Below are 27,734 nucleotides of genomic sequence, written 5' to 3'. Positions count from 1 at the left end.
AGGATTTAGCAAATTTGAAGAAGTTACATCAAACTCTCAATGGCATATCTCTTCATCAGTTTCATTTAAGAAGGAGTCCCTTGGCCAAAAGCCCATCTTCATCCAGCCTGTATCAAGCCTCAGGGTGCTCAGCGGGGAAACAGTCAGATTTCATGCAAGGGTTTCTGGCATTCCCAAGCCAGAAGTCCAGTGGTTTCATAACCAGCAGCTAATTCTACCAACAAAAGATGTAGTTTTCCATTTTGAGGAGTCCACAGGCATGGCTTTAATGCTTATAGTTGACGCTTACTCAGAGCATGCTGGGCAATACTCTTGCAAAGCAGCCAATAGTGCTGGGGAAGCCACTTGTGCAGCTACACTCACAGTAACTCCAAAAGGTAAAGGCCATCTTGCTTCCAAAACTTTGCTTTGCTGCACACTTCTCAGTCCCACTGCTACTAACGACTCTCTGCTGTTTGTGTCATTGCATACTGTTGTCAGTCCATAATTTACTACTAATAAAGTTACCCCAATAACTTCCCCCAAGACCCCTATTATGGTTTAACCTATATACTTTAAACTCACCAATGTATGTGTTCCTTGCATTAGAGCACCAGTAATTATTTTATTAGGCACCAAGTTTGCTTGGCTTTTTACTTTTCTAAACAACATTGCATCACTGCATCATTAAATGACTTATTTACTGTTTATAAAGTATACGTTGGAAGGAAGGCAAATGGCATCCCAAACAGAGTCAGCTTGGGGGAGGGGTAGAGGAGGAGAGAGAGAGAGACTATGTCACCTTGGATGGCTGTGATTACAACAGAAGAAGGAACCTGATACCATACGGCACCTGCATGAGCCTTCATCAGCCACTCATCCCTGAACCACTGGGAGTGAATTCTCTTTTGTACGATCCTGACATCCTAGAGCACACTGCATCTGGCATGCTGCTTAAATGACAATGACGTCTTTCATCTTCATCTTCCATACCATTTTATGTCACTAACCTGGGCAAGTGACAAAGCTTAGATCTTAATATTCTCTTCTTTTTCTTGTCACTTGATTATACAGTGCAAGCCCTAGCTAGGCAGAGTTCTGGGAAAGATGTAAGAGAGTCCACCAAGTCCCAGAGAGTGGCAGATTCCTCTTTCACAAAACAGGAGATCAAAATATCCCAAAAGGAAATTAAGTCATTTCAAGAATCATCACATGAATGTGAAGTGCAGGTTTCTGAAAGTGTATCTCAAAGTTCCACCCACACAGCTGCATCCCTTCAAAGTGTAGAGTTGCACCACACCACATCCCTTTCACAAATTGCAGAAAGCACTGAGTTCTTTGAGAAATGCGCTGAAGAGTCAATGAGTGAGGAGCCACAGATTCTCCTGCATCTTCAGGACCTCACTGTAAAGTGTGGCGACACTGCTCAATTCCTCTGTGTTTTAGAAGATGAAGCTTTCATTGCTGTAACCTGGACTCACGAAGGTGTAAAGATAGAGGAATCTGAGAGAGTGAAGCAATCACAGGACAGAAATATAGTTTCTTACCATTTGTAATGTTCAACTGGTAGACCAAGGACTTTACAGCTGCATTGCACACAATGACTTTGGAGAGAAGACCACATCAGCAGTACTAAGTGTAGAAGGTGGTTATTTGATTTTTAGCTTCGACTTGCTTCATTTCATCCTCATCACTTTATGCAGCTTTTCTGCCATGCAAATTGAATCTGCGAACATATTAATTAGACTATCTCTAAATTAGCACTCTATTCCACAATGACTTCTGAAAGTCAGCCAAGTCAGTCAACTTGGCCAAGCTGGTCCTGAGTATTAACTTTCCAGTCTAAATTCAGAAAGTTTAACTTTCAAGTGCAGGTTCAGGAAGTTAAGGTCTATCATGTAGGTGCCACTCTTTCCAATATCTACCAAAGCACCAGCAAGGAAGTACCAAAGAAAGTGCAAATGTTGTAGTACTTGTTGGCATTTCTTATTGTGCCTGACACTGTGCTAAACTGAAGTGTAATTGTTTTAATACTAAGAGACTCAACAATTATTATATCCCCTTTATTTTCATATCTAAAGGTTCTAGTTGTATATAAAGAGGCCATGAACATGGAAAATTGGACACTGGAAATAGGAAGGCTCTGTCTGGACCAAAATTAGTAGTCTCTAAAGATTTTTCAATGAATGATATGGCTCTTTCAGCCTGAAATTGTAGCATTTTCACATGGCAAGATCATTATGTTTGTCACCATCAGGTTTGATTCTCCACTGTGTGTGGGAGAGCACAGATAAACTTGTCTTGGGTAGTGGTAGTTTTTTCCTCTTACCCATGAACTTTCCTCTTAGATATTAAAAGAATACCTTTCAGGTGCTACAAGCCTGTGTCGTGTCTATAGGCAAAGAAGCACCACTAAGCAACATGAATTTATTGGAAGAAATTTAGGCATTTCCAAGCATCTGGTGATAGCTGTAGCCTCAAGTTCCTCCCCATCCTGGCCATGTTACTATCGAGATGTGAGAGATGATAAGGGCATAATTCTACATATGTGCACGGCCATCTCTGCACTGAATGCTGAAACAATGGTCTTTCTTCCTAGCCAGTAGAAGGAATCTGGCTCATTAATTCATGTACTATGTATGAAATACCCACTCATCAAAAGGAGGCCTTTTTCTTTCTTAATCTGAGATCTTGCTCTGTAGCTATTTTTAATTTTATTACCATAGCCTACAAAGGGAATATCTCAATTATCAAGGTCTAATTACGTCAATTAGATGTAAAATTTCACCATGTAGAGAATTGACCCTCAGTTTTACCACAGCCACGGGCTAGCACAGTAATTACACAGAGTGACTATTTATCTGGAGGTGTTGGCTACAAGTCATATAGGTGACAGCAGTGGCAGTTTCTGCAGCAGTGTAATTGGGAGTCAGCTGTGTCATGGAAGTGAGATAAATATAGATCTCTCCACTCACTTCCTAAGAACCTACTGCCATAATACAGTGTTTGAATGTCATATTCCCAGAGTGGATTTGAGCTGAACATTTTTGCCCCAGGATTTCCAGTTCCCTCAGTGTGAATTGATTATGTTATGAAAGTGTTCTTAAAGCAAGAGTTTTTTTTTGAAAGTCCAACCTTATTTGTACTTAAAAAAGTTAAAAGATAAAACAATTTTAGGTGTTTCAAAAGTGAAGGATCAGGCACAGTTGTCTAATTGTTTGACATAAGGCCATGCTTTATATGTTCCTTTCTTATTTTGGCCCAATAAGTTCATATCCAGGTTATCCTTCAAGATTAAGTAGCAATGTCAGCCCCCCAGAAGTCTGTTCGAATTGTATTCTTCTGAGCGTAATAAACGTAGATGTATCGCATATTAGTTTTGAAGCTAACATGCTGCTTTTCCTTCTCATCCTAATGACATTCCATCTTCTCTACATTCAGCATATGATCTATTCACAGCTAATTTATGCCTTTTCCTAACTTTATTCTTACCTAGCAAAAGAATCGCAAACCAGAGCAGTTACAAAAATTACTCTTGGTTCAGACACTAAAAGTATTAAAACACTCAGAGTCAAAAATTAAAGCAACGCGAGAAGTGAAAAGAGAATCATCAAAGAAAACATCCAGTTTCTCATTAACTTCACACCAAAGACCATAAGGAACTGGGAACAAGGGAGTCACATCTCCGCACAGGATGCCACACATACGGAAGAATGAGAGTGATACAAGGGTACCCGCCTTTCCCAGGAAGCTGCCCCAGAAACGATTGTGTCCAACATCTGTGTCTGTTCCTTATGTAATAAAAGTAGTTTTGAGTTGAGAATACTTTGTTTTGCTCCTTAATAAGTGATTGGACTTTGTATAGTTTAAAATTGGAAAGGTGGTTCAAACCAAAGGAGTGTTTATTAGGCAAAATGCTTAATTCTGCAGGAAAAACTGAGACTAGCCGTCCACTAAAGGACAACATTGAAAACGCATGCTCTTTCTAGATGTGATTTCATCTCTTAGTGGTTGTTTGGTCAAGAGGACATTAAAAAAAAAAGAATATTCCTTTAGTTTGTCAATTACTTCTCTGAATGCATGTAAAGGCATGGGGAATTATGGAACTAAAAGTAAATATTTCATAGAGAACCTAAAATAAAAATGTTTTAAATCTTTCTGTCAACATTGTCATGTACATTGATTTGCTTGGCATGGACTTTGTGGCAAATTTGGGGAATGTAATTTTGATTATACATAATTATTTACTATAATAAGGGGAGATTGTAATCATATCAATCGGAAATTGATGCAGAACGTATATGCAATTATTCACTAAAATCTCTTTATGTGTTTTCCCATTTTAGCCCCTGAATCAATTTTGCATGAGAGGATTGAAGAACAGATTGAGATGGAAATGAAAGGTATTGTTATGATGGATGTGAGAGTTAAGTAAAAAATTCTGAAGGATTAATAGAATCCTTAAGTTGCCTTCTTTCTCTTAGCATTATTGAGAAAAATGACATAGGTATGAAAATATATCTCTTAGAGTATATATTACTATGTCGCATGCCCGGTTTAGTATGTTGGTGGTTATATGGGTTTCACAGTAATTGTTGTTTAGTAATTTCAAATCTGTATTTCACATTTATCAGCCACATTCCACTTTGTTTGTAGTCATTTTTGAAAGTGTGTATTATGAAAAATTGTCATCTTAATGCATGAATTCATGAAGTAGAAGTTTGTTTTCAAAATCACAATGAATTAGATTGAACAATAGACAATAACTTAGTTGTCATTGTCAGAATGCAATGTCATGAATGAATTATGATTGAATTGCTCCTTTATTTAGGATGTGTGAAAATGTTACATTCCCATTCTGGTTTACACTTCATGCACATATATCATTTTAACATTGATGTGTCTCTTACACTGGCTTGCAGATAGCTGCCTTATGTGATCCTTACTGCCTGCTTTTCTTTGCATAACATTGTGACCTAATGGCTGTATTAGTTCGAATAAACGCCTTCTCATTTTATTTTAGCTAATTATTTATGGTTATAGTTTCTTGTACATACTCTTTAACTAGCTAATTTGCAAAAATATAATAATTTACTCTACAATCAAAAGGATCAGAAAGGGCGTTTATTCCACTCTCTGCAAGTCAGGTAAGATTTTCCTCTTAGCCATCAAAAGAGCAAAGTTTTCCCACTTTCAAAAACAAATATGCACAGGAACATGTTATTTTGAAATGCATTTTTGCTTGTTCAAGAAGAAATTTCAACAGTTTGAAGAAAAGACCAGACAACGAACGATTTTCGTGTCAGAATCTTTTAAACAGAGCATGGTGTTGCGTTTATTCGAACAAATATGGTGAGTGAATATTTTTACAGATTTGTGAGAATCTGTAGCATGCACTTTATTTCATTTCCTATTTTGCAATTTCATTTTTTTCAATTTTTCAAATGCTGTGGAAAATAGTAAAATGCTTTATAATCTATTTTTTTTTCCAGAATTATTCTCCGAGGGGGAATCTGAACATTCAGAAGGGGAAACACGTGATGCCTTTTCAGATTCCGAAGGAATAGATCACAGCTCCATGGCTGCCAAAAGATATGCAAGTAGAATATCATCTACAAGCTCCTGGCCTGAATATTTCAAGCCTTCTTTTACCAAAAAACTTATGTTTAGATATGTTGTAGAGGGCGAACCTGTTGTTTTTGTGTGTAGATTAATTGCCTGCCCAACTCCAGAAATGACTTGGTTTCATAACAATAGACCTATCCCTACAGGTCCTCGTTGGGTTATAAAAACTGAGAGTAATCTACATCATCATTCCTCCACCTTAGAGATTAAAAGGGTCCATAACAGAGATTCCGGAAGCTATAGATTATTAGCGACTAATAGTGAAGGATCTGCTGAATCAACAGCATCATTGCTTGTTATCCAAAAAGGGCAAGATGAGAAATATGTAGAATTTCTAAAAAGGGCAGAACAGACCCATGAAAACATAGAAGCTTTAGTTGAAAGGGGAGAAGGTAGGATGAAGGTTGATCTGAGGTTTACTGGCTCTCCCTTTAACAAAAAACAAGATGTGGAACAAAAGAGAATGATGCGAACTATACACTTTAAGACAACAAGTCCTGGTAAGAAAACAGATTTTGTGTATGATGAAAAAGATTTAGAAAGTAAATCTGACATAAGAGGATGGCTCAATGTAGGTGAAAGTTTTCTGGATGAAGAGACTAAAATGAAATTGCAACGTTTAAGGGAAGCTAGAAAAATATTAATGGAGAAAAAGAAATTATCACTTTTAGATATGTCATCTGAAATAAGCTCAAGAACTTTGATAAGTGAAGCTAGTAATAAAGATATTCTGTTCTCTGGAGAGGAAATGAAAATCAGGTCTATGTCTGATTTAGCTGAAAATAGAGATGAGGTAGATAATTCAACTAAGGGCATCATCCAAAATCCATGTGCACTTCCCATTCACATGGACCAACATAGAGAATCTGGAGAGCTTCCCACAAGCTTTCAAACCATTGTTGGCGAAGAGATTCTCCAAACTGAGATAAGAATGAGCCAAGAGGCATTTCCAAAACAAAATCTACCAAGAGACCATTTATATGGGGGGACTCCAGTAAATGAAAATAGCCAAGCCAGAGGACAGGTTGAAGACGTGGTGAGCAATACTGCAATCAGAGAATCATCTACATCCATCACTGATGTATATCAGTACCAGGAAGTGGATGAGACTCCTGAAAAGGTAGTTCAGGCTATTACACCATATGGCAATGAATCTTTTGGTTCACTTATAAATATTGAAGAAAATGAAGAAATAGCTAGTGAAAGAATAAGAAAAGATGATTTGAGAGAATTACAACACCCTGCTTCTACAGAAGTCGATGAGTACAAAACTGAGCAGAAGGGAGAAAACATGAGATTTGGGGGAAATTCTTCCCCAAAACGTCCACAACGTTGCCCACCTTTATTTATTCAAGAAGTCCAGTCTCAAGAAGTTTATGAAGGTGACAGTTGTAATTTTGTGTGTCATTTTCAAGGTTATCCTCAACCGATAGTGACTTGGTATAACAATGACATACCAATCCCACGTAATCAAGGTTTTATCACTCGTACTTCAGAAAACTATTCAACATTAACTTTTTCTTCTGTTAATTCTCAAAATGAAGGTTCTATTACCTGTGTGCTCTTTAACCAATATGGAACAGTGAAAACAACAGGTATACTTAAGGTGAAGGCCCAGCGAAAATATGATGTGGGCACACATAGAGTCCCAGTGTTCCATGATGACACTTATGAGGAGGAACAGCCAGCATTGGTGTCTGATCGAGCAAAAGACACCCATCCATCTTTGAGTCAAGAGGGCCAAACAAATCTTCATATGTTAAAAGCTCATCCTCCAGTTCCTCCCTCTGCAAACACAGAATTCCTTTCTCTTCCTATAGAAATTCAGGTAACAACAGCTACGCCTACCCCAGAGCAGGATAAAAAGTCAAAAGAAATGTTTCAACCTGAGGATCTAGAACCTGACACAATCCCTGGAGATCAAGCCACTCAGTCACCAAGACACAAATTTGTATTCCTGTCTGATATTACTAATGAGCCCCCCAAAATATTACAAAAAATGCCAGAGCATGCCAGATGTAGAGAAGGGGATTCTATAATTCTTGAATGTTTAATAGCTGGTGAGCCTCAGCCAGTCATAACATGGTTTCAAAATGGAGTGCTTTTAAAGCAGAACCAGAAGTTTCAGTTTGAAGACGTTAATGATAACCATAGATTATACATTAATGATGTTAATTCTCAAGATTCTGGAAAATACACATGTATTGCTGAAAACAGTTTGGGAGCAGTTCAGAGTCTTTCAAACCTAACAGTGGAACCTGTCACTTATAGGGAAAATAGTCTATTTGAAAATATTGGTGAAATTTATGCAACACATTCCAAAGATCAACAAGTATCAATTCAGGGAGAACCTATAAGGGCACATTTCTATGATTATCCAGCTAGTCCTTTTGCTCCCCAGTCAAATGTAAAAGAATATTATTATATAAGAGAATGTTTTCAAAGCCTGGAGACCACTGAGCAGATAGACCAGAAAAAACAGGTCCATTGCACACCTTCTAGAGAAAAACTACCCAGATTTATGCAGGGTACTCGTTCTTGGGCCATAAAAGTCAAGAAGCCTATTGTGGTTGAACTTACCCAGTGTTGGGATGAAGGGAAAGAGAGACATGTAAGTGAAAAACCAAAGCTGCACCAAGCAAAGGGTACTGTTTATCCATTTGCTGAGGATTTCAGTGAAGTTAGTATTAGGAAAGAGAAGAGAAAAAATTTTCAAAAACTTGCTTGGTCAGAACAGGAACATGTACAAGAATGTGCCCAAAGTGACTATTTATCAAAAATCCACTTTGAGAGAATTTCTGATAGTTATAAAACAAAAGAGCCACCTACCATGATGTCTGAAGACCCCGTGGGTGAAGAGAGATATTACCCAAGGAAAAGGGTGAAGCACGAAATCATAGCATTTGAAAAACTGCAACAGGTAGACAAAGGCGTTCTAGACAAAAAACCTACCAGGAAATCACTTGTTAATCTTCCTCAGAGGAAGTGTGATGACATAGACTTTTCATTAAAGCAGAGAGATTCAAGATCAAACATGCATCAGTCAGAGAAAATGTCTCCAAATGCTGAACCAGATTCATCCAACGTTGAAACGAATTTGTTGTCCTCCTCTCAAATGCATAAGGAATTTGAAGAACAAGAGAGAGAGCAGCAGAAAGAAATAGGTCTTACAGATCCATCTACGGTCTCTGAAATGGCTGAACAAGCACCTACTATCTTGGACTTAAGGCAGTTTCACTCTCAAATAGAAAATACAGATATAAAATTCCAAGAATCAGATAGTAATCGAACAGAAGAAACTTATTTTAAAATCCAACATCCTGCTTCCGAAACAACCGATACTGACTACTTTGTATTTGATCTGAGACAAATGTATTCTCACACAGGAGATCCAGTTATGGTGTTCCAAGAGCCAGAAACTAGGGAACAACAGGAAACACATTATGAAGAAGAAATTCCCATCCCTGAAACCTCACAATCTGATACACAGAGTATCTCTAAAAACGTGCAAGATAACATATTTACCAATCAAGCAATTTCTTCCAGTCAGGAGTTTTCCACTCGAACTGTGGTGGAGAAAAGTAATATTGATGAAAATACCTTTTATTTAGAAAAAGAAGACCAATACGTACAAGAACAAAATTTAGAAATTTTACAAACTGATCTTCCTCTTAAGTCCTTTTCTGAAGAACTCCACAGTGAATCGTGTGCCATACTTCACGACTCCTTCACGGAAATAGGAACAACTGGTATTCCTGAGAAAAATAGTTCTCTAAAAAATGGAAATGGAAGTTTCATCTCACATTTGAAAAAAGCAGCAAGTGAGGAAATGCTTTCAAAGGTTTATGAAATGGAAGAAGAATACACCTTAGAAGCAGGGTTGGCATCATTTCAAAGGCAGAGCGGTGGGATGGAGGAACGTACGGAGGGCAGTTTGGAAGAGCACGCAGCTGATGCTCCGGAAGCACGGACAGTCCACAGACAGCTGTCCCTGAGTCAACACTTCCCATTCCTGATAAGTGAACAACAACAGAATCCAAGTGGACAAATGAGTGAAAAAACGGCTGCCTCTAGAGAAGAAAAATGTTATGAAGAAGTTCAAGCTCAAAAGGAAACTTCTCTCTCCACCACGGAAGGAGAATCGATAGAAACTTGTTTTTCTGAAAATATTCCTAAATTGGATAAGGAACACACAACTGAAGTCATGGAAACTGAGGTCTCCCTAACACAATATTTACTTGCTGCCGGGAAGCAAGAGGTTCCTGAAACTAAACATACCAAACACAAGGCAAGACTTGACCAGAGTGAATCCGTCACTTCAATGGAGGTCGAAGAAGTGACCTTCAACACTGTTTATGAATACTACAATCAAAAACAGGACTCATTAGGTCGTCCATTTTCTCCAGAATCTGATATTTCAATTGATGTGGGAAGTACAACCAGTGAAGAAATCTCTGAGTTAGATCAGTTTTATACCCCACCATCATCTGTTGAACATTTTGAGTCTCCAAAGTCTCCTGAATTATATTTTAATCCTTCAGATAGAACTAAACAACCCTCAACAAATCCAGGAGGTGAGACTATTGAAAGATATTCCACACCTTTAGAAGAAGTTGCTGAAAGGTACTCGACACCTTCTGAAGGTGAGCTAGCAGAGAGATACTCCACACCCCCAGGGGAGCCACTAGAGAGATTTTCCACACCCCCAGGGGAGACGCTAGAGAGATATTCCACACCCCCAGGGGAGACATTAGAGAGATATTCCACACCCCCAGGAGAGGAGTTAGAGAGATATTCTATTCCTAGTGGAGGACCAAACCCCACCCGAAGTTTTAAAAGGTACCCATCAAAAATAGAAAGGGAAGACAGTACACTAAGTGAGCAGTTCCATACACCTACAGAAGACAGAAGTTCAGCTTATGAAACATGGCGTTCTGATTCATTTGGAACTCCCAATGAAGCTGTTGAACCAAAAGACAATGAAATGCCTCCATCTTTTATTGAATCTCTGACCAAAAGGAAAGTATATGAAAACACAACATTAGGCTTCATTGTTGAAGTTGTAGGCCTTCCAGTTCCTGATGTGAAATGGTATCGAAATAAATCTTTACTGGAGCCAGATGAAAGAATCAAAATGGAAAGGGTGGGTAATGTGTGTTCTTTGGAGATTTCTAACATTCAAAAAGGAGAGGGAGGAGTGTACATGTGCCATGCCGTGAACATCATCGGGGAAGCAAAGAGCTTCGCACATGTAGATGTAATGCCCCAGGAGCAGAGAGTGGTGGCGCTCGCACCTCCAGTAACACATCAGCACATCATGGAGTTTGAGCTGGAAAACACCACGTCATCAAGAACGCCTTCTCCTCAAGAAATTGTCCTGGAAGTTGAATTAAGTGAAAAAGATGTCAAAGAATTTGAGAAGCAAGTGAAAATAGTCACAGTTCCTGAATTTACTCCTGACCATAAAAGCATGATTGTGAGTCTAGACGTTCTTCCATCAAATTTTGTAGATCCCAATATGGACGCAAGGAAAGGAGAAGATGGGGATTTAAAAATTGATTTAGAAGTATTTGAAATGCCTCCTCGTTTTATCATGCCTATCTGTGATTTTAAAATTCCAGAAAATTCAGATGCTGTATTCAAATGTTCAGTCATAGGCATCCCTCCTCCAGAAGTAAAGTGGTATAAGGAATATATGTGTATTGAGCCAGATAATATTAAATACATGATTAGTGAGGAGAAGGGATGTCACACCCTCAGAATTCAAAACGTCCATCCTTCTGATAGTGCAGTGTACAGGTGCAGAGCTGTGAACCGTGTGGGAGAGGCAATCTGCCGGGGATTCCTCACCATGGGAGATTCTGAAACACTCGCTATGACAGCAAAGAAAAGCAAAGTGACTTTAAGCAGTTTGAAGGAAGAATTAGTCTTAAAGAGCAATTATGCAGAAAGCTTTTTTGAGTTTCAGGTGGTGGAAGGGTCCCCCAGGTTTATCAAAGGGCTTTCTGACTGTTATGCACCATTAGGCACAGCTGCGTATTTCCAGTGTTTAGTCCGTGGCTCTCCAAGACCCACGGTTTGTTGGTACAAAGATGGGAAATTGGTCCAAGGAACAAGGTTTAGTGCTGAGGAAAGTGGCATAGGCTTCCACAACCTATTTATAACAAGTTTAGTAAAAAGTGATGAAGGTGAGTACAGGTGTGTAGCTAAGAATGAATCAGGAACGGCTGAGACCTGTGCAACTCTCACCTTGACCTAAGGGCAATGTTTCATGCCTTGTTAATTATCAGAATTGATTTGAGTGCTTTCACATTTTTGAAATTTTATGGCTCTAATAAAATGCCAGGGCACTCTACGGAGGGTGACTTAGTGAGATTCTTGTCTCAAATATGTCCACTGTATTTGAAGGCATTACCTTCAAGTTCCCTGGGGAAGTATTCTCTCTATGTAGAAATCTCATCTTTGTAATACTTGTAAATATTTTGTTACCTAAACTGTGGAATCAGCACTTGTATCAATTATGCTGTGTGTCACCAGCACCATTAAACATCTCCTTGGCTACCTACTTGTTTCTGCTTCTACTTTACCCTCACTCCACCGCCACAGAGCATTTTGGCAGAAAGCATTCTCTTTTAGCTCATGAACTAAAGTGTGCAAAAATAGAGTGCCAAATTGAGGGCTATGCCAGATGACCATGCAGACAAATAGGTAAGGGAAAACCTCTCTGCTTCCACTTATGTCATTTCTAGAATTGCAATCCTTTTCTCTCCAAACTCACTTTATATTTATTCTAACTTAGGATAAGTGAAACAAACACTTAGGTGTAAAACCAGCTTTTCCCAGTTGGTAACTAACTCTGGAATCTGTTTTACATTTTAATCTTAAAACATTAATTTCATTTCTTTTACAAATATTTTCATTATTAATATCCCTCTTCTTAAGTGTTTCAATCCTTATGTGTTTTTTAATTCTCACAGGTTTTGAAGGGACCTATTGTGCTCTTTTTATAGACCGGGTAACGTAGACATTTGCCAAATAATCAAATAAAGATCTTTCCACTTTGGAGGGTACCTCAGTTTCTCAATTTTTGAGATGACATCAGGTATAAAATGCAACATTCGTTTAATGTAGGCCTGGGCCGAGGAATTACCATATTATACTTACATATAGATTTTAAATTGCATTTCAATTTCAGAAAGTGGGATGCTTTTAGAATTGAGGCAATATGATAATTTGCATTTCAGACTATGTACAAATAGCAAGATAAAATCTTTCCTGTCAGTTTCCCTGAATTTCATCATTAAAACTAATAGAAATTAATAAACATTAAAATTTAATTAAGATACATATTTCTGCAATTAAGATATGTATTTATTGGCTCAACGTCCGTAGTTCAGTGAGTAGAGCACTGGCCACATAAACCGAAGGTGGTGGATTCAAGCCCGGCCCGGGCCCGCTAAACAACAATGACAACTGTGACCAAAAACTAGCTGGGCATTGTGCCGGACACCTGTAGTCTGAGCTACTCGGGACACTAAGGCAAGAGAATCGCTAAACCCAAGAATTTGAGGTTGCTGTGAGTTGTGATGCCAGGGCACTCTACGGAGGGTGACTTAGTGAGATTCTTGTCTCAAAAAATATACATATATTTAATTTTATTTCTCAAAACTAAAATTATAATAAAGCCTCAAACTCCTTAATATTTTACCTATGTGCCAATGTGGATTTAAATCTTCTCATGTAATATGTAACAAATATGAAGGAATTCAGTTTTCTTATCTGCCAGTGAGGAGTTAAAACAAAAAACCTCAGAAGTGATCGTAAAACAATACAATTCTGTGTTATCCTAGTAGTAAATATTCTTAATATAATTTAGAATAAATGTTAGTTTTGCAACAGATGGTAAGAGAAATAATAACATATAGTAATGAAATTATGAATCTTACTTCCCTCCATCTTTTAAATTGCTTACTGTTACCTACTGGATATATTTGTCATCTGCACAAGCAATATTTAAGTACCATGATCATATTAAATGTATTGATATAAATTAAGTGTTCAAAAATAAATTAACCATTTAATCTAAATTTACTTTTCAAAAAATTCACATATCCAATTATGTTTGCTGTTTCTTTTATCTATCGATGTTTTGCTCCCGCACGGGGAATTCTCTAACAGCCATCCAAATTAAAGCAGCAGAGTAGACAACGTGCAGGAAATAGGCAGAGCAGAAAGTCTTCCCCTGCCTTTCCTTCCAAAAAATTTAAATTTTTTGTTTGAGTCCGTATAACTCATCAGGATAGATACAGTATGGTGGAGCAATCTTTTCTGTTTCAACCAGTGAGCACACAATAATTCTAGATATAATGTAATATATCACATCATAAATCTCTAAATAAAACTAATAAAATTAAGAAATAAAACTAATTCTATAGTTTAGTGACCTAAATATTTACTCTACTCTTAGTCATATAATGCATGTTAAATTAATTAGAAATTCAGATCATAAAAAACATGACAAGCAGACCTTTCTCAAATATTAGACAGTATAGCCACAGTCCAAAACCTGTTTCTTAACCCAAAAAAGGAAAAATAAAATAAAAGAGAAATGTTTCAATGCCATATTGGGTTTCAGAAAAGGCTAAAAATATACTTTTATTCAAATAAGAAAAAGGCTTTATTAGAATTTCTTCATCAGAATTCTGTTACTCTCAAATACATTGAACTTGAGGATAACAAAATTGAATAAAGGAAAAATAACCCTTGCCTATGCTTGGCTTGCTTATTAATTGTCAAAGATAATTAAATGGCCTTTTTTATTTTCTGCCTCAATGGCGCATAACTCAAAACCCTACAATGCTAATTTCTCTGATGCTGAATAAAGAATTTATTGTATCACACATAGATGACTTTAGACAATTAATAGCTGCTACCACTACGTGTAGTTTTAACTACACCTTTCATGTTTCAGCACATTTGAATTTCACTTACTGTTTTTTATCCACCATGTTTTGGATTAAGGGAAAACATTTAAAAATATTTCAATATATTAGTGAATAGAGGCATTTTAGCTACATTCACAGTCATTTCATTTAGGAATATTTTGGGAGTGCAAGTGAAGGGAAAGCTGACGTGAGTTATGGAGTAAATGTAAAGTTAGGTGGTTACCATCACATACATAAAATTAATCAATGGTTTTATGGTTTACTTGGGATAGAAATAACTGAGTATGCACTCTACATGCTGTAGGTAAGTTTCTGCAGTATATTTATGGCCAACAGACTCTTGAGAATGTCTTCTAATGCTTATGCACTAGAACAGAAAGGAATTAAGGCATAAACTCTTCCATGTGATGCAAGGGAAGTGAACTAATAATAAGACTGCTTTTAGGTAAGGCAATATAACTACTAGTAAAGGGGCTGTTCAACATACAAAACAGATGTAAAGAAAAATATAAATTTTCTTAATATGAAATTATGTATCTTTCATCCTGTCTGCTAGGATATTGTTTAAAGAGTATTTGTATTCACTGCTTTGTTTCCTACTGAGTAATACTGTATAGCTTTTTCTTACACAATAAAATACAGTCAAATTTTTAATATTGGAGTCATTTTCTCTTGATTTCTTATTCTTCTGTTTTCCTGACTAATGCCTTGTTATAAAAGTTTTGTTGAAGTAATACAACAATTTACACAGGCAAACGAAGTCTTGCATTTATAGTAACTGAAAACAGTGGTTTTCTTACAAATCCAAACTACATATTTCCTGTAGCCCCTTATTTTTAATAATGGTTTTAATTGAAAGGCAGTAACTGAAACCTCTTCTAGGTTTGTTTTGGAAATAATCTGTCTTTAATTTAATGATTAAATAAAATCATTCTTAAAATCCAGAAAATCCTAAATATAAATAACAATTCTGGATCTTTTTTAGAAGTCGATCAAATAATCCTGAATCATCCATTATTACTATATAGTTAGCAGTTTTTCCAACTTTAGAGTGCATGTTATTTCACAAGGAAAACTCATAAGAGTATCTTTAAAATTTGTGAACCATAACACAAATGAAATGGGTCAAAATTGTATTTTTACAGGATCTATAATTTTATACAGTAAGCTAAGAAAAATTGAGAAATGTGCTTTTTAATAAATTAATCCTAGAATAATCTAATGAATTCAGAAATTAAGCAGATTATTTAATTCTTTCACGTTTATTTTGTGTTAAATAAAACTTTATAGTAAAATAATGATCATTTTCCCCCATGCAGAGTTTTCTAGTTCTCTTCTGTGTGCTGAGGAAGAAGGACTTCAAACCTATAGCTCTGACCTTCAGTTAGCTAATATGAAAGAAACACTTGAACTTCTGGCTGAGCCTCCAGTTCATTCAACTAAATTTGATTCCACAAAGGAAGGCAGTGTTCCAATTTTCATCAAAGAAGTGTCAAATGCTGAAATAAGCATAGGTGATGTGGCTACACTGTCTGTAACTGTCACCGGCATCCCCAAGCCCAAAATTCAGTGGTTCTTTAATGGAATATTGTTAACCCCTTCTGCTGACTACAAATTTGTTTTCAATGGTGATGATCATAGCCTGATCATTCTGTTCACCAAATTTGAGAATGAGGGAGAGTATACATGTATAGCCAGTAATGAATGTGGAAAGACAGCATGTAGTGCCTATCTGAAGATAAATTCCAAAGAAGAGGGACACCAAGAGACAGAAACAGAGTCAGCAGTGGAGAAATCTCTGGAACAGCATAAAGGGCCTTGTCCTCCTTACTTCCTTAAGGAGGTAAAACCAGTTCACTGTGCCCAAGGGCTCCCCGCCATCTTTGAGTACACAGTGGTTGGAGAGCCTGCTCCCGCCGTTTCCTGGTTCAAAGAAAACAAGCAGCTTTGCACCAATGTTTATTACACTATTATTCATAACCCAGATGGTTCTGGGACGTTCATTGTCAATGACCCTCAGAGGGAAGACAGCGGCCTCTATGTTTGTAAAGCGGAGAATGTGTGGGGGGAGTCCACCTGTGCTGCAGACCTGCTTGTGCTCCTGGAAGACACAGACAGGACTGATGCCCCCTGCAAAGCCAAGTCCATACCACAGGCTCCTGAAGATTATCCACAGACGTCAGTAAAGGGTCCTGTGGCTGAGGCATTTGACTCAGGGCAAGAAATTGCAACTTTCGTAAAAGACACCATTTTGAAAGCAGTTTTAATTGCAGAAGAAAAGCAGCAGCTTTCTTATGAGCATATTTTTGAAACCAATGAATTGAGCAGTCAAGTTTCTTTAAGAGCTCAGCAATCGCAATCCACTGTTATTTTGGAGCAGGTCATGCCCACTCCTGAAAGCACCAGGGAACTTCTTTCCATTAATGGCACTATTCACGTTCAACCTGTCAAGGAACCATCTCCCAATCTACAGTTGCAGATCGTCCAGGCCCAAAAAACTCTCTCCAAGGAAGATATTCTAATGCTTCACGAGCCTATGCCACAGGTGGTTCTATCTGATACTGAAGAGATCTTCCCAAGTGCTATGTCCATACAACAAACCAGTTTACTAACAGTGGAGCCTCTGAAAACTTTATTTGCTGCTCCTGAAGGGAGTTATCCACAGTCTTCAACGGAACCTCCAGCACATTCTTATCCAACTTCTGTGGCTGAGGAAGTATATTCACCAAAAGAAAAGACAGTCTCTGAAGCCAATGAAGGGCAAAGTGTGACTCTTCAAAAGCAAGAGGCACACAGTGCCCTCATCCTGAGCCAGAGCTTGGCTGAGGGACAAGTAGAAAGTCTCAAGGGTCCTGACGTCATGATCCCTCAGATAAGCTATGAGCCCCAGGTGCCTTCAGAACACACGTGCACAGAAGGCGGCGAAATCTTGATGGAAAGTATAGACCAACTTGGCAGTGCAGGGCAAGATGTTGCAGTCAGGACTGAGGAAGGCAAGTCTTTAACGTTTCCACTAGCACTTGAGGAAAACCAGATGCTGCTCAAAGAACTTGCTGGCAACTTAGCAATGCCCCCGAGCCAAACCAGTGAGTCTAAAAGAGAGCCCACTGCAGTGCAGGGAGTGCAGGAAGTACAGGGGAGGGACATTCTTTCTAAGGAAAGTTTGCTCTCTGGTATGCCAAAAGAGCAGCGATTGAACTTGAAGACTCAGATCCGCAGGGCTTTGCAAGCAGCAGTGGCCAGTGAGCAACCAGCTCTCTTCTCTGAGTGGTTAAGAAACATTGAAAAGGTGGAGGTCAAGGCCATCAACTTCACCCAAGAGCTCAAGCAGGTCAAGTGCACCTACGTTATCACCTCAGTGAATTCTCTAACAGAAGAAGTAACCATCACTATTGAAGGCATCGATCCTCAAATGGCTAACCTGAAAACTGCACTCAGAGATACATTCTGCTCCATTATATGTGAGGAAATAAACATTTTAACAGCTGAGGGAGCTAGAATTCAGCAAGAAGCCAAAACAGATTCGCAGGAAGAAACAGATTCTTTTTCAGACTCACAGAAGGTTGAAGCAATGCCTGAACCAGACATCGAGTCTAAGTATTTTATCTCAACAGAAGAGGTCAGTTATAATATTGTGGAAAGTCAGATTAAAGATGCCAACACCACAACTGGCACTGATGGGGTTGTTTCAGCAGATATCTCTGATGAAAAACAGGATGAGATTCTGAAACCACCTGAGGATAAAGAGAAGTCCTCTGAAAGTGATGCTGAGGAGGGTGGCACAGTAAAGACACAGGAAGCTGAGGGTAACCTAATCAAAGAGGACAGGCCCGTTATACTTACACCCTTAGTGGACACTACTTCTGAGGAGGGTGACATTGTATACCTCACATCATCCATATCAAATGCTAAAGAGGTGAATTGGTATTTTGAGAGTAAACTGGTGGCTTCAGATGAAAAGTTCAAGTGTTCACAAGATCAAAATACATACACGCTAGTGATCAACAGAGTAAATACTGAAGACCATCAAGGACAGTATATCTGTGAGGCCTTGAATGACAACGGCAAAGCAGCAACTTCAGCAAAACTCACTGTAGTAAAAAGAGGTTGGATTTTAAGGATTAAATGAATCAACGTCTAACATTCACTGGTTTGTTATGATTTAGGCTTCATCACTACATTTCCACTTATCTTCCACTCCCAGAATGCAATTTATTTAGGGTAAGAATGAAATCACAAACATAATCATGGTTATGAACTCATCTTTTCCCTTACTGTCTTGCTGGGTAGTACATTACCCTGTGGCTGGTGCTACCTATTTTTAAAATAAAACATATTTTCAAGTTTCATAATACCAATAAATATGTTTTTAGTTAAATTTTCTATAAAGATACTTTGAGAGTATGTAATACAAAACTCTCAGTGAACTAGTCCTTTTGACATCACCAGTCTCATACCTAAATTCAAAATAACCATGATTAGTTGTTCATTTGTGTTTCACGTTTCTGTTTCTTTTTTGCTGTTGTTTCACTTCATCATTTTATTTAGGATATCATGTGTTTCCACATTACTTTAGTGTTCATAGTCAGCATGGTATATTTAAAGAATATTTCATGTTGCTATGCATGTAATCCAATAGCGGCACACTTTGATAGTTTTTTTCACATTTCACAAGAAAGGAATGGTTGAATATGTTGAAATGTTTGTATTGTCTTTTTTTGCCTTCAATAGTCTTTCTCATTTTCCAGTCACTTATCTTAAACTACTACGATTCGTCTCACCAGTTTCAACTGTTTTGCTTCATTAACAGTAACAAAAGTTAGAAGAGAAGAAAACACATGGTATGCCTGATAAGGAGGCATGCTAATACACTTTTCTTCCCTTTGCAGCTGCCCCAGTGATCAAGAGGAGAATTGAGCCTCTAGAAGTAGCACTAGGCCACCTAGCCAAATTCACCTGTGAGATCCAAACTGCCCCCAATGTCCGGTTCCAGTGGTTTAAAGCTGGCCGAGAAATTTATGAGAGTGACAAGTGTTGTATTCGATCTGCAAAGTATCTCTCCAGCCTGGAGATCCTGAGAACCCAGGTTGTTGACTGCGGCGAGTACACCTGCAAAGCTTCCAATGAATATGGCAGTGTCAGCTGTACAGCCACGCTAACTGTGACAGGTAAATGCTGTACCTTGGCACTGATATTGTCACCTTGTTTCATATTATTGCCTATTTTGCCTTTTGTGTAGGTGCAGGAAGTCTTATCCTACTAACTGGAGAGCCCAATAACCAAGATGGCAGCATAGCAGCAAGACACCTCATTCACTGTGTGGAAGAAGAAATCACTATTTATAGTCGTATTTCTAATAGCAGCCAAAGAAAAAATAACTTACTGTTTGATAACAGCATTAAGTAATCAAATGAGTTTGGCTTAGCCCTTAATATAAAACATTTCAGGACATTGTGAGGCTATTAAAAAAATAAATGATGTCTCAAAATATTTAATTATTTGGAATCAAATAACCATTTAAGCACAGAATTACAAACTGAAAAAAAATCAACACATAAAATTAAAATTAAACAGACCCTACTGAAAGACAGGGAGCTCATACAGGACTGCAAATCAGTATTCTCACCCTAGGCTTTATTAATAAGTAAAAAATATGACCATTCTGTTCTCAATTTCCTGATTGATACTTAGGGTAATTTTCAAATAGTTAACACTCATTGAATACTTGAATTCCCTCATGGGCCAAAAAAATTAGTAGCTCTTTCTTTCTTTCTTTTTTTCTTTCTTACTTGGGAGGTACATGAAGTGTGGTTTGAGGAAGGGTTAGCGGCAGAGGCAAGCCAGGCCCTGACTGTTCAGGAGAGGCCATCGCTTGGCTATCTGTCTCCATCAAGGGGAAGGGCGAAGGCAGCTCATCTCTTTGACTTGAAACAAACAGGGCTCCCTATGGCTTCCTCTTCTCTATAGCCTTTTAACACAATCCCAGGAAACATGACCTAGTGATGATGACCCAACTGGTGGTTTCCACTCTGTGGTCAAAATGTCTCTATGCAACCAAGTACTTGGGATTATTTTTAATGACACTTTTGGAAGTTTCTTTATTCAAATTAGGTTAATTCTGCAATATGATTGATATCTGAGCTTCAGACAATACAAGGAAAGGATAAGCAGGATGACTCCTTAAAAACCAAAAAGAGAGGTTCTTAAAGTCTTCTTCAACATGGAGAATGGAAGGGTGAACTTACTGCTATTAAATATTTTTACAAGTTTCAAATGGCCTAGGGGATGCATTCAAAGTAAGCCATTTAAGAATTTCCAGGCAGTTGACAGGAGACTTTCTAAAACTATTTCAATCTTCTTATCACTTAATATCCCTATTCTTCAGAAGGGTCAAATGTGTTTTCCTTATCTTTCTTACATAGACTTCTAATTTGCAGTATTAAAGTATCAGCTGAATTGCTTATCGAATAATTCAAACAATCAACTATAATGAGCAAATCTTTAGCAATGTTGTTTAATAAAAGAACATTTGTCTTTCCTTTGATAGAGACAATTAAAGTGATGTCTTGCTTTTCCTGTATAAATAACATTCTCATCTCTTTCCTTTGGCAAATCTTTTGCTCTTATTAATACATTGCACTAATTTAAATTATGGTCTCATGTCTGCAAAGATATAATTCGTCTTTTGTCTGCCTTGGAATTTCTATTTACAGCAAAGGCTTTAGTGGAGAGTAAATGTAATGTTGCAAACATTTCTTTTGCAGAGGCATATCCACCAATCTTTCTCACCAGACCCAAAGCCCTGACGACTTTTGTGGGTAAGGCCGCCAGGTTCCTCTGCACAGTGTCAGGGACCCCTGTGATTGAAACCATTTGGCAGAAAGATGGTGCTGCGCTCTCCCCTTCACCCAACTGCAAGATCTCACATGCAGAAAACAAACACAGTATAGAACTCTCAAATCTTACCATCCAAAACAGAGGAATTTACTCTTGTAAGGCATCTAACAAGTTTGGAGCAGACATCTGCCAAGCTGAGTTGATTATAATCGACAAACCACATTTCATCAAGGAATTAGAGCCTGTGCAATCAGCCATCAATAAGAAGATCCACCTTGAGTGTCAAGTAGATGAGGACAGAAAAGTCGCAGTTACATGGAACAAAGATGGGCAGAAACTTCCCCCGGGGAAAGATTATATGATCTATTTTGAAGACAAAATAGCGACACTTGAGATTCCTCTGGCCAAACTAAAAGATTCAGGGACCTATGTCTGCACAGCTTCCAATGAGGCTGGAAGCAGTTCCACGTCCACGACGGTCACTGTCAGAGGTAAGAAACATGCGGATATATGTTCTTCCTTCTCTGAAAGGCCAGGGTACTTGCTATTAAAATAATTTCATTTAAGAAATGTTTTGGCTTTGGAGAGTCCTGGCATTGTTTCATTTTTTCGTTTTAATCTTCTTCAGAGTTCACTTACTTTTGTTCATTTAATACTGTATCTGCTATTAACAAAACTAGCTTATAATTTCTTGTAAGAACTTCAAGTGTCTAGGTAATTCTTAACCATCTTCTTTTATACAATTGCTCTTTTTGTAGATATAATTTGTTTGTTTATCTGTTTGTTTGTTTAATAAATCAAGAGACTGGAAAAGGATCTTAGAGTGATAGAAAGCTATTGGGTGTCCCTACAGCTTTTTCAGAAATTTTGTGAAGATATTTTGTGCGTGTTGAGTCTTTTCATTGTATATGTCTACTTTTCTTTTGTGGAGTTTATGTTTCAGGTATCTTTGCCTTTCTCTTTTCTCTTTTTTTCTTTTTTTTTAAACTTCACGTAGAGCCCCCATCCTTTGTGAAGAAGGTGGATCCCTCTTATTTAATGCTCCCAGGAGAGTCAGCACGCCTCCACTGCAAGCTGAAAGGCTCGCCTGTGATCCAGGTTACTTGGTTTAAAAATAACAAAGAACTTAGTGAAAGTAACACAATCCGAATGTCCTTTGTCAATGCTGAAGCTATCCTTGATATTACGGATGTGAAAGTTGAGGACAGTGGGAATTACTCCTGTGAAGCAGTGAATGAGGTTGGCAGTGATAGCTGCAGTACTGAAATAGTGATCAAAGGTTTGTTTGCTGAGTTGCCATCCATTATTTTTCTGAGAAAAGATTTTCTTTTTAATGGCTGGTAGCTCATGACTTACACTGTGCTTTCATGCTTTTGTAGAACCTCCTTCTTTCATCAAAACTCTTGAGCCTGCAGACATAGTGAGAGGAACAAATGCTCTACTTCAGTGTGAAATCTCTGGCACTGGACCATTTGAAATTAGCTGGTTCAAAGACAAGAAGCAAATTCGAAGTAGTAAAAAATACAGGTTGTTTTCTCAGAAGTCTGTTGTGTCTCTGGAGGTCTTTTCTTTTAATAGTGCAGATGTTGGTGACTATGAGTGTGTCGTTGCTAACGAGGTCGGCAAGTGTGGCTGCGTCGCAACTCAGTTATTAAAAGGTGAGTGCTTGAAAAACTTCTATGTCTTTAATTGATTATCCAAATACCTTTCTTAAGCCAGGAAGGAAGACTGGTACTTTATCCTCTTATCCCATCCTTTAAAATTTGTTTTGTCTTGGTTTGACCTGGGATCTGGGGAACCAAGTCAGGACCTTTCACCTCGTCTTTATCCTAAGAGCAATGTAAATATTTATTATCTGATAACAAAAGGGAATTACATAAGCCACTTTGTCAGCTAATAAACATATATTTTCTATGCCCTTATCTCTTGGATGGAGTTGTAATTGTTCTTAAATTGTATTTCTTCTTCTAATTAACCAACACTATGAAATAGCAGTATTAGACAAGATAAACGTAATCTTGATAAAATTCTTAAATGCAGATGGTGCTAAAAGTGTATGGGAACTGATGAGTTTTGTGTGCTCTCTTTCTGCAACCAGAACCACCCACCTTTGTAAAGAAAGTAGATGACTTTATTGCACTAGCAGGACAAACAGTTACCTTGCAAGCTGCTGTGAGAGGGTCAGAACCCATTTCTGTCACCTGGATGAAGGGGCAAGAGGTCATTAAAGAAGATGGAAAAATCAAAATGAGTTTCACCAATGGTGTCGCAGTCTTGATAATCCCCGATGTTCAGATTAGTTTTGGTGGCAAATACACATGCCTGGCCGAAAATGAAGCCGGTAGCCAAACATCGATTGGGGAATTAACAGTTAAAGGTTCGTGTAGGAACATTTTAACCTTGAATAGCCATTTCCCATTAAAGTGAAATCCTAGTACACACGAAGGAGTCCTAACTGTTTCATACCATTGAATACCATTGTAGAACCTGCCAAGATCACTGAGCGAGCAGAACTGATCCAGGTGACAGCAGGAGACCCAGCTACACTGGAGTACACAGTCGCAGGCACCCCGGAACTGAAGCCCAAGTGGTACAAAGATGGTAGACCCTTGGTTGCCAGTAAGAAATACCGAATAAGCTTTAAAAACAATGTGGCCCAACTCAAATTTTATTCTGCTGAGCTGCATGATAGCGGCCAGTACACATTTGAGATTTCCAACGAAGTGGGCAGCAGCTCCTGCGAGACGACATTCACTGTGTTAGGTTGGTATTTTAGAAAACGACACTACGTATTATTCATTTGAAGCCCCCATTGGCCAAAAACAAATCACTGAGTACTTTTCTACATTGATCTTTTTCCCCTTCTTGTACCATGAACAGATCGAGACATTGCTCCATTTTTCACCAAACCCTTACGCAACGTGGATAGTGTTGTCAGTGGCACCTGCAGACTGGACTGCAGAATCGCTGGTTCCCTCCCAATGAGGGTGTCCTGGTTTAAGAACGGTAGAGAAATAGCTTCTTCTGACAGATACAGAATCTCATTTGTGGAAGGCACAGCCTCTCTGGAGATCAGCAGAGTAGACATGAATGACGCAGGAAATTTCACTTGTCGAGCCACAAATTCTGTGGGAAGCAAAGACAGCAGCGGAGCCCTGATTGTGCAAGGTTGGCTTGGAGACTTTGCATTTCCGTCTTACTATAGATGATGTTCAAATGACGCCTTCTTTCCTTACACCATCTCTTAACTCTTTCAAATTCTTTCTTATACCCCTTCCTCAGAACCACCCAGTTTCATAACTAAACCCGGATCCAAGGATGTTCTCCCCGGCTCTGTCATCTGCCTGAAGAGCACTTTCCAGGGGTCTACTCCCCTTACAGTCAGATGGTTTAAGGGTGACAAAGAGCTGGTTTCTGGAGGAAACTGCTATATTACCAAAGAAGCTTTGGAGAGTTCCCTGGAACTCTACACAGTCAAAACCTCTGACTCAGGCACATACACTTGTAAAGTCAGCAACGTCGCTGGAGGCGTGGAGTGCAGTTTAGACTTGTTTGTAAAAGGTTTGTATAGTTTTCTTGACATTTTTGTGCTACCTTTGTTGTAAACTTTTCCTCTTTCTCACATTTCTTAAAAACTTCCTTTCTTCTGCAGAACCTGCCACATTTGTTGAAAAGTTAGAGCCATCCCAATTGTTAAAGAAGGGAGATGCCACCCAGCTAGCCTGCAAAGTAACTGGCACCCCTCCGATTAAAATAACATGGTTTGCAAATGATAGAGAAATTAAGGAGAGCAGCAAGCACAAAATGTCTTTTGTGGAGTCCACAGCTGTTCTAAGACTTACTGATGTTGCCATCGAAGACAGTGGTGAATATATGTGTGAGGCTCAGAATGAGGCTGGTAGTGACCATTGCAGTGGCATTATAATAGTCAAAGGTTCGTGTTCACTTTGCCCCTTGTGTTACCAAAGTTATGGCCCATAGCACAGACCCCTCCCCTATTAACACAAATCATTCCTTTTTTCACTATAGAGCCACCTTACTTTACCAAGGAATTTAAGCCAATTGAAGTGTTGAAGGAGTATGACGTCATGCTACTGGCCGAGGTGGCAGGCACGCCTCCCTTTGAGATCACTTGGTTCAAAGACAACACCACCCTTCGAAGTGGTAGAAAGTATAAGACCTTTGTTCAGGATCAGCTGGTCAGTTTGCAGGTCCTCAAGTTTGTAGCTGCAGATGCTGGTGAATACCAGTGTCGGGTGACCAATGAGGTGGGCAGTAGCACCTGCAGTGCCAGGGTGACTTTAAGAGGTTAGTGTCAGTTGCCATCATGGACTGGCTTTTCTGCACAGTCTTTTTTTTTTTTCTTTTAAAGCCAGCTTTGCTAAGAGGCTGGTATTGATTGAGAATTCATTCTTCCGTTAGAACCCCCATCCTTTGTTAAGAAGATCGAGAGCACCAGCTCCCTCCGGGGAGGCACAGCTGCCTTCCAGGCCGCTCTGAAGGGCTCCTTGCCGATCACGGTGACTTGGCTAAAAGACAATGATGAAATCACTGAAGATGAGAACATAAGAATGACCTTTGAGAACAACGTGGCCAGTCTGTACCTCAGTGGCATTGAAGTCAAGCATGATGGGAAATACATCTGTCAGGCCAAAAATGATGCAGGGATACAAAGATGCTCTGCTCTGCTCTCGGTGAAAGGTTGGTTCCAAGTGTTGGCCTTGGGTTTGAGCAAGAAAGGCAGATGTAAGCCTTTCGGCAGAGCGATTCTCAATCCACATCTATCCTTTTGTTTTCTACAGAACCTGCGACAATCATCGAGGAGGCTGTGTCTATAGATGTCACTCAGGGAGACCCAGCCACTTTGCAGGTTAAATTTTCTGGGACTAAAGAGATTACAGCCAAATGGTTTAAAGATGGCCAAGAACTGACCCTGGGCCCCAAATATAAAATCAGTGTCACTGAAACAGTTTCCATACTGAAGATTATTTCTACAGAAAAGAAAGATAGTGGAGAATACACTTTTGAGGTCCAAAATGATGTGGGGAGAAGCAGCTGCAAGGCGAGCATTAATGTATTAGGTTGGTATCTTCTCTGCAGAGAGGGACTGGGCATTTTATGTTCTTTCCTCTCCCATCATTTAAGGGAAAATATAAATAGGTAAATTAACCTAATTTTTTTGCTTTTTCACGGCACAGATCTTATCATACCTCCCTCATTCACCAAGAAGCTGAAGAAAATGGACAGCATTAAAGGGTCTTTCATTGATCTAGAATGTATAGTGGCTGGGTCCCATCCCATAAGCATCCAGTGGTTCAAAGATGACCAAGAAATACCAGCTAGTGAAAAATACAAATTCTCTTTCCATGATAATACTGCCTTCTTGGAAATCAGTCAGCTGGAAGGTACAGACAGTGGGACATACACTTGTTCTGCCACTAATAAGGCAGGGCACAACCAGTGCAGCGGTCACCTCACGGTCAAAGGTCAGCGATCTTTCTCTCCACCTCTCAAAAAAGCACTGCTCTTACATTTCTTAATTCTTACATTTCTTCATTGCTCAGTTCTAAAATAAACCTTCCTCTCTCGCTCTGCTTTTTTTAAACCCCAGAACCCCCCTACTTCGTGGAAAAGCCACAGTCACAAGACATCAATCCCAATACGAGGGTTCAGTTGAAGGCTCTTGTGGCTGGCACCGCACCCATGACAATAAAGTGGTTTAAAGATAACAAGGAGTTGCATTCCGGGGCGGCTCGCTCGGTGTGGAAAGACGACACCTCCACCGTTTTAGAGCTCTTTTCAGCCAAAGCTGCTGACTCTGGGACCTACATTTGCCACCTAAGCAATGACGTGGGCACAGCAACCAGTAAAGTCACTCTCTTTGTAAAAGGTCAGGTCTCTACTTCACCTCGCTTTCTTGCTTGCCTAGATTTTCTTGGGGGAGGGGAGAGGCTTAAGAAGGCAATTTTGCTCATTGGCCTTTGCTTTTAAATACTCAACATCCCACCTTTTTCCTGATCTTTAGAACCTCCCCAATTCATTAAGAAGCCCAGCCCAGTGTTAGTACTGAGGAATGGACAGTCAACAACGTTTGAATGCCAAATAACAGGCACTCCCGAAATCAGAGTGTCTTGGTACCTGGACGGGAATGAAATAACAGCCATTAAGAGGCATAGCATTTCCTTCGCTGATGGCTTAGCCACTTTCCAAATCTCTGATGCCAGGATAGAAAATAGTGGGACTTACGTCTGTGAAGCTCGAAATGACGCAGGCACGGCCAGCTGCAGCATCGAACTAAAAGTAAAAGGTTCGTTACTGACATTTCTCTTCTTTCGGGCGGAGCCGTCT

General features: G+C 38.9%; 1 protein-coding gene across 1 annotated transcript in view; it reads left to right on the top strand.

Moving 5' to 3' along the window:
* Positions 1-27,734, top strand: part of TTN (titin) — a 281,643-nt gene that overhangs the window by 51,536 nt on the left and 202,373 nt on the right. Inside the window, 20 exon segments of the mRNA XM_053597943.1 lie at positions 3-377; positions 1,054-1,516; positions 1,518-1,627; positions 4,326-4,382; positions 15,869-18,655; positions 19,439-19,717; positions 21,314-21,877; positions 22,384-22,665; positions 22,766-23,044; positions 23,485-23,763; positions 23,871-24,149; positions 24,267-24,554; positions 24,669-24,947; positions 25,039-25,320; positions 25,416-25,694; positions 25,809-26,087; positions 26,189-26,467; positions 26,585-26,872; positions 26,998-27,276; positions 27,412-27,693. Coding sequence (XP_053453918.1) covers positions 3-377; positions 1,054-1,516; positions 1,518-1,627; positions 4,326-4,382; positions 15,869-18,655; positions 19,439-19,717; positions 21,314-21,877; positions 22,384-22,665; positions 22,766-23,044; positions 23,485-23,763; positions 23,871-24,149; positions 24,267-24,554; positions 24,669-24,947; positions 25,039-25,320; positions 25,416-25,694; positions 25,809-26,087; positions 26,189-26,467; positions 26,585-26,872; positions 26,998-27,276; positions 27,412-27,693 — 8,289 coding nt within the window.

The sequence above is a fragment of the Nycticebus coucang genome, chromosome 7, assembly GCF_027406575.1.
Source record: "Nycticebus coucang isolate mNycCou1 chromosome 7, mNycCou1.pri, whole genome shotgun sequence".
In the NCBI taxonomy this organism is placed as follows: Eukaryota; Metazoa; Chordata; class Mammalia; order Primates; family Lorisidae; genus Nycticebus; species Nycticebus coucang.
This window is presented reverse-complemented; position numbering and strand designations above follow the sequence as displayed.